This window comes from Wolffia australiana, chromosome 12 (genome assembly GCF_029677425.1).
Source record: "Wolffia australiana isolate 7733 chromosome 12, ASM2967742v1".
Taxonomy (NCBI): Eukaryota; Viridiplantae; Streptophyta; class Magnoliopsida; order Alismatales; family Araceae; genus Wolffia; species Wolffia australiana.
The window spans coordinates 14951143-14958252 of NC_135846.1; the positions used below are offsets into that span (position 1 = coordinate 14951143).

The following is a 7110-nucleotide window of genomic DNA, read 5'->3' on the forward strand; positions in this document are numbered from 1 at the left end:
TTTCTCTAATGTCCCTCAAAAATCAATCAGCCCACAAGAATGCAAAAAGACAAGGGACAAGAGAGAATATATGTTAAGTTTCCAAGGGATTTCTTGGATGGAAATGATCTAATTTAGAGTTCTGGCACCATGCCAACTGCAATAGCAAGAAGAACACGGTTGGTAAATTCATCACCATCCGCCAATCCCAGACAGAAGCACTTGTTTCAATGGTGAAAAATCCAAAATCAAGAAAAGAAACACCCACTATTTTATTTCCTAAGAAGCACAGTCTGAAGCAGAGGCCCATACATACAGGGTACAGGAGCTGAGGTTTTAACCCATAAAGTGAAAACATAGACACATACAGCCTAAGAAAAAAGGGAAAAAAAAGGGCGTATACACGTACAAAATTAACATATATGAGTGAGCGAATGAGAGGGGGGGAATAACTCGATTATTGTAAACAAAGAACAATCACCGTGAGAATCCGGGCTGTTGATAAGTTAGGGAAATGGGCCGCTTTAGCTTGGGCCCGGACTTCTTCTCCCCCCCCATCATCTGTAGATGGGGCAAACCACCAAAGTCTCGCTTCTCAACATGACAAGGTGGGAGGGGATGCCATCAAATGAATATGCGTTTCAGCAAACAATTCGGCTTCCTCCGCTACTTCTTCTTCTTCTTCTTCTTCTTCTTCCTCTTCGTCATCCTCTGCTTCCCACAGGAAGCTCGCGTAAGAGGCCAGAACATGGCTGCCGGAGAACAGGCAAAACGTTAGAGAAGAAAGAAATCATAAATTTAATCGAATATATTTTTTACCACAAGTGCTTGTCTTCCGTTCAAGTAATTCATAATTTTTTTGTTTTCCGGGGTAAGAGCAGAAAAGAAAAGCAGTCACTTTGACGTATTCTTTCATCCGAGAAAAGTTGAGAGTTTAGAACGATATGCAAGATGTTTCTCCTTCTAATTTTAGTTTTTTTTTTCTGGGTCAAGAGCAGCCACCAGATTAGGACATTTTTTTTTTAGATTTTGAAACAACCCATCAACGCAAAACAGCCCGTTTTGATTTGTGAGATGGAATAAAAAAAATATGCTTGAATGATGGGCTAAGAAAATGAAAGACGTGATTGTGGGTCGATTCCAAATCTATTTAATTCAATCCAAGCAATTGAGAGCGTTCTTGAGTAATATCTGTGGAAATCTCTTCCACAATTTCTGAGTAAAGGGGAATGAAGTAAAGCCAAGATTAATGGTTTCAACAAACGACGTACCTATTTTGAGGCGCGGCTTGAACAGCCTGCTCGTAATAGCCAGTGGCCCGGCTGCGGTCATGGTGTAATTCCCAGATCACTTTGGCGTACTGGCACAGCACCTCCCCATCGCCCGGCTCCGCAAGAACCGCTCTAGAGTAGAACTCTTCCGCCCTCTTGAGATCTCTCTTGGACTGATAAAAAAGCCAAGAAATCAGATCAAAGAAGAGGAATATTCAATCAATCATCAAATCCCCAATTACCTGGTGCAAAAACTGGGCGAAATTGGTCAGAAGAAGCGCGTTGCCGGGATCTTCCTCGACCATTTTCTTGTAGTAAGCTTCCATGTCGGCCTGGCTGCCGTTGCCGTCGACGACGACGGAGCGGCCCCCGAACCCCCCACCTCCGCTGCCAATTCCCCCGGTGCCTCCCCCAATTCCGAGTATCAGCTCCGACGCCGCGCCCCCAAATTCCTCCAGCCCCAGCCCCTTAGCCAGAAACAGCGGAGACCCCACGGCCAGTTCCCCCTTCTCCCTGCCGAAGCTAGCCACGTCGTCGAACTCCTCCTCGACGTCGTCCTCCTCGAGCGGCGACGACCGCAGCGAGAACGAAGGGATCGATTCGAGCACCGGCGCGCGGCGGGGGGGGCGGGCCGGCGGGGGGAGGTTCCCCGGCCGGCGGTGTTCCTCTTGGAGATCCTGCAAATTCCCCTCTGATCGGACCCTCCGGAACCCTACCGGGGCCCCAGATTGGGGATCGGCGCTGGGAGAGTGGGACAAATGGAGGGATACGCCATGGAAGGAGGACGCCTGGAGGTGGTGGTGGTGGTGGTGTTGATGGTGATGGCCGGCACCGCCATGGGAGAAGGAGAGCTTGCTGTGAAGATCGGAGTGAGCCCTCTCCAAAGAGCTTCCGCTCCCGCCATGGCCGGGGCTCTCCGAGCACGAAGAACCCGCTAGAAGCGACCCGAAGATCGGCGTTGAAGAGCTCCTCAGCAACATCTCCAACCTTCTTCTTCTTCTTCTTCTTCCTCTGACCTCTGATCTGAAGATTTAAAGCTGGCTGGGTTGATATCTATAGAGGAGGCGGTGCGCTGTACCCGCGGAGGAAATAAGAGGGGTGGTTACCCCCGAGATGGGACAGCTGGCACGCGGAGATTGGCCGGGATCCGCGATCTTCCGGTACGCTGCTCCCGGGTATATTTCGCCAAAGTCTGTGCGCCGTTTGTTTTTTTGTTTTAATGTTAAAATAATCCGACAGGGATTGTGGACCGTTGGAAACGCCACGTGGAAGGGATCTCCCTATCAGATGACGACAGCTGGACGGCGGTTGAAATTGCGGGAAGGGGGGGATTTTATTTAATTGGGAATAAATCAAGAACACGGAAGAACCCTAGAATCTTCGATTGACGGCGATCCGATCGATTTGGGGGAAATTGGTAGCTGGCGCGGGCGGAGGAAGAGGAGAGGAAGGCGGAGATAGGGAGGAAGGAAGGTCAGAACTGGTCCGCGAGAATCGGGCCGACGGTGGAGGAAGAAGACGTCCGTGGACCGCCGGATTAGGGCTCGATTCTCCGCCATTGATGGCGAATTAGGGCTTGATTCCGGCATGTAACACGAAGAAAGGGGGAAAAAGCGAGATGGGGATGCGAGTTTCGCGTGATCGGAGGAGAGGGACGCGTGGCGAGGTGCGTATGTTCGATCGATTTCTTGGGCTTTGTTCGACGGCTGGGCATTGATTGTCGTCACCTGCATGAGCGCAGCGGGACCGCGGTGGGGAGGAACGATGAGGCGGTTTGGAGGTGATGTTGCCACCTTCGGACATGGAGAAATAACAGTACGTAGAAATTTTTTTTAAGAAAGTAGTGTAGTGCAGTACAGCTTCGACTCTCTCCCTCTGTATGTCACTCGCTTTCTATCTCTCTCTCTTGATTTTATATACATACATCTCTCTCTTCATCTATATGTCAATCTCGCGCTTCTTTGTTTATCTTTCTCTCTCTTTCTTTCTTTGTCTCCCTATATCTATCTATTTGTTTGTCTCTCTCTATCTCTATATCTTTCTCCCCCACTCTCTCTCTCTCTCTGTCTCTCTTCTTTCTTAGTCTCTCTCTCTCTATCTATATCTCTCTATCTCTTCTTTCTTTGTCTCTCTCCCTCTCTCTATCTATCTTTCTTCTTTCTTTGCCTCTCTCTATCTGTCTATCTCTCTCTATCTCTTCTTTCTTTGTCTCTCTCTATCTCTATATCTTTCTCCCCCACTCTCTCTCTCTCTCTGTCTCTCTTCTTTCTTAGTCTCTCTCTCTCTATCTATATCTCTCTATCTCTTCTTTCTTTGTCTCTCTCCCTCTCTCTATCTATCTTTCTTCTTTCTTTGCCTCTCTCTATCTATCTATCTCTCTCTATCTATCTATCTATCTATCTCTCTCTATCTCTTTTTTCTGTCTCTCTATCTATCTCTCTCTATCTCTTCTTTCTTCGTCTCTCTCTCTCTATCTATCTATCTATCTCTCTCCTTTCTTTGTCTCGCTCTATCAATCTCTCTCTCTTCTTTCTTTGACTCTCTCTATCTATCTCTTTCTCTTCTTTCCTTGTCTCTCTATATCTCTCTCTCTTCTTTCTTTGTCCCTCTCTCTCTATCTATCTATCTCTCTCTTCCTTATTTGTTTATCTATTTATATATCTCTTTTCTTTCTCTCTCTCTCAATCTATCTATCTGTCTTTCTCTTCTTTCTTTGTCTCTATCTATCTATCGATCTATCTATCTATCTATCTCCTTTCTTTGTCTCGCTCTATCTATCTCTCTCTCTTCTTTCTTTGACTCTCTCTATCTATCTCTCTCTCTCTCTTCTTTCCTTGTCTCTCTATATCTCTCTCTCTCTCTTCTTTCTTTGTCCCTCTCTCTCTATCTATCTATCTCTCTCTCTTCCTTATTTGTCTCTCTATATATTTATATATCTCTTTTCTTTCTCTCTCTCTCAATCTATCTATCTGTCTTTCTCTTCTTTCTTTGTCTCTATTTATCTTTCTTTCTCTCTCTTTCTATCTAGATCTCTCTTCTTTCTTTGCCTCTATCTATCTATCTATCCATCTATCTATCTCTCTATATATCTACCTATCTGTCTTTCTCTTCTTTCTCTCTCTCTCTCTATTTCTGCCTGTTTGTCTATCCATCTTTCTTCTTTCTTCGCCTCTCTCTTTCACTCTCTTCTTTCTTTGCATCTCTCTTTCTCTATATATTTGTCTGTCTTTCTATGTAACTATCTATCTATCTATCTATCTCTATCTCTCTCTTCTTTTTTCTTTCTTATTCTTATTTTCTCTCGGTCTCTCTTTCACGGTCTCGCTCCATATCTATCTATCTCCCTCTTCTTTCTTCTGTCTCTCTGTCCCTCTTGCTATCTTTCTATCTCTCCCTCTATCTCTTACTTTATCTCTCTATCTATCCATCTATCTATCTATCTCTTCTTTCTTTATTTCTCTCTCGTCTTTATATATTTCTATCTTTCTTCCTATGTCTCTCTTCTTTATTCTTCTCTATTCTCTCCCTTTCTCGGTCCCCCTCTTTCTCTCACTCTCTCACTCTCTTTCTTTTCTCTCTCTCTCTCTCTTGCTATCTTTCTATATCTCTCTTCTTTCTTTATGTCTCTCTCTCTCTATCAGTTATTTCTTTGTCTCTCTTTCTTTCTTTCTCTCTCTCTTCTTTCTCTATCTATCCATCTATCTATCTGTCTCTCATCTTTCTTCTTTCTCTCTATCTCTTCTTTCTTTCTTTATCTATCCATCTATTTATCTGTCTCTCTTCTCCCTTCTTTCTCTCTATCTTACTGGGTCTCTTTCTATATTCTATCTGCCTTTCTCTGTCCCTCTCTTTCTCTCACTCTCTCTTTCTTTATTCTCTCCCTCTGTCTCTCTCTATTCCATCTTCCTTTCTCAGCCTGTCTCTTTCGCTCTCTCTCTCTCTCTTTGGATCTCTCTCTTTCTATCTCTTTCTCGATTCTATCTCCCTTTTAGTTTCGTAAGTTTTTTCCCCTATATTTCCTCTCTAGTTTTGTCCCAAAGTCTGCTAACCCTTCCTTATGTAAGCAGTTCTGTCAAGTACTAAAAAGGTTGGGGCTGTGAGCATATAAAACAAAGGATTGCAGGCCCCAGTTGGTGTGTCCACTCGAAGGGCAAGTGGACCTGGAAATGCAGCCTTCCCAACAAGTGACGTGTGGCATTTAGCCAACTACCTATGTCAGCATGCTCACTAGTTGAGTGGCTTGTCTGGTAGAGATGGCTGGTTGACTCCGCATAAATATAAATATACATGATGCAGAATCAAATGACCGAATATACATATAAATATAAATATACATGGTGCTCAGTCAAGCAGTTTTCCCTAGCAGGGCCTACAAGAATCGAGACGACAGCCTGTAGAGATAGCTCTGTAGAAACGGGGTTGGTTGGAATGGTCAGAAGCCGCGGCGCCGGGGCCGAATTAGAAAAATGGGTCTGGTGGGTGTAACCATCAATCTAATAGTTAATTGTGTGGTAAATATGCTTAATTTGGTCATTTGTATTATGTCATGTATCCATAGTATTCATCATATACGGATTAATTTTGGAAAATTAAGAATCATTTACTAAGTCTTAATTTTATAGATTAATTAATTTATTGGTACTAACCCCACTTGAATCCTTCTAATCAACTAGATAATTTTAAGTATCTTGTATTGATATTTTTATCCCTGTAATTTACCTCCTAAGCTCTCTTGCTTGGGACACTCATTCATAATGTATACACATACGAGAAATGTAACCTACAAAAAAATTTACGTGCCTTCCAAATTGAAAACAAATTAGGATAGAGTTAAGGTCATATGTATAGACTGCAACGTAATAACATCATCAAATTGTGACTAAAGTATTCATAAATGTGAAATAATTATGGACATGAATTATTATTATATTAGTTGACAATAATTTTTTTAATGTACTAATTAAACATAATAGCTCAAAGTAATGATGAGTAAATTAACCTTAAAGAGAAAGCATTTCGGGGTTGTGTTGAATGGATGCAACTTAGCCTTAATATTTTCGGAACCTTGATGTTTGAGTTTTTGAGACATAGTCATGATAAATTTTCTGATGGATATTATTTGGCCGTCAAGCCCATCACAATACCATGTTTATTTAAGTTCATTGAGTAAAATATTTGCATTCATTATTATTCTGTGTGATGTTTATAATGAAGTCCATGAATACGTGCAATAACTTAGTGAATTATCATGAGATCATAATACGATGATCACTAGTCTTTAAACATGTATTCTCAATATTCCTATTCGATGGATAGTCGAGACAGACATCAAATTATCCTGATAGAATAACACTGGCTGGTCCTACTTATACGATAAGTATAGCTGCTCCTATGGCAATTAGTGTGGCGATACTAAGAACAGATAGTGGGTGCTCTTTGGAGAAAGAGTTCACTGAATTGATATGTATGAATCCCTGAATGGTATTATACCTAAACATCAATTAGGTTGTTTCAAGTCATGGTTGTATGAGTGATCCTCTGACCTGAGACACCAAGGACATCTCATGAGTGGACGGTTGTGTTTTGACTATGACTTATGAGCCTCTAATCATGGGATTTGAAAAAGTTGTAGATCGGATGTAGCAAGAAGCTTACAGAGATGATTGACTGGTCAAGATGGGATCATATGCCCTCAATATAAGAGGAGATTCATTTGAGGAAGATGATGCAGAAAAATCCCTGGCTAGGGTAGTGAGGATATTGGATGACTTCTCCAATGATCCCCATTATGCATCGGTACTAATCGAATGACAGATTAGGGCTTGACGATAAACCATACCCTAAGCCGTTCGAGAGTCTC

The 7110-nt window shown here is 42.6% G+C and overlaps 1 protein-coding gene and 1 long non-coding RNA gene across 2 annotated transcripts; one reads left to right on the plus strand and one right to left on the minus strand.

Moving 5' to 3' along the window:
* Positions 1-227: 227 nt before the first annotated feature.
* Positions 228-2283, minus strand: LOC144710152 (uncharacterized). Its single transcript, XM_078583835.1, has 3 exons — positions 1493-2283; positions 1251-1423; positions 228-731 (listed from the first exon to the last, which is right to left on the minus strand). The coding sequence occupies exons 1-3, from the start codon at positions 2228-2230 to the stop codon at positions 575-577; spliced, it is 1068 nt and encodes a 355-aa protein (XP_078439961.1). The 5' UTR covers positions 2231-2283; the 3' UTR covers positions 228-574.
* A 327-nt stretch (positions 2284-2610) lies between these two features.
* On the plus strand, positions 2611-5612 carry LOC144710153 (uncharacterized). Its single transcript, XR_013583223.1, has 3 exons — positions 2611-2916; positions 2992-3065; positions 5318-5612. It is a non-coding gene; the product is annotated as an uncharacterized LOC144710153 (long non-coding RNA).
* Positions 5613-7110: the final 1498 nt, after the last annotated feature.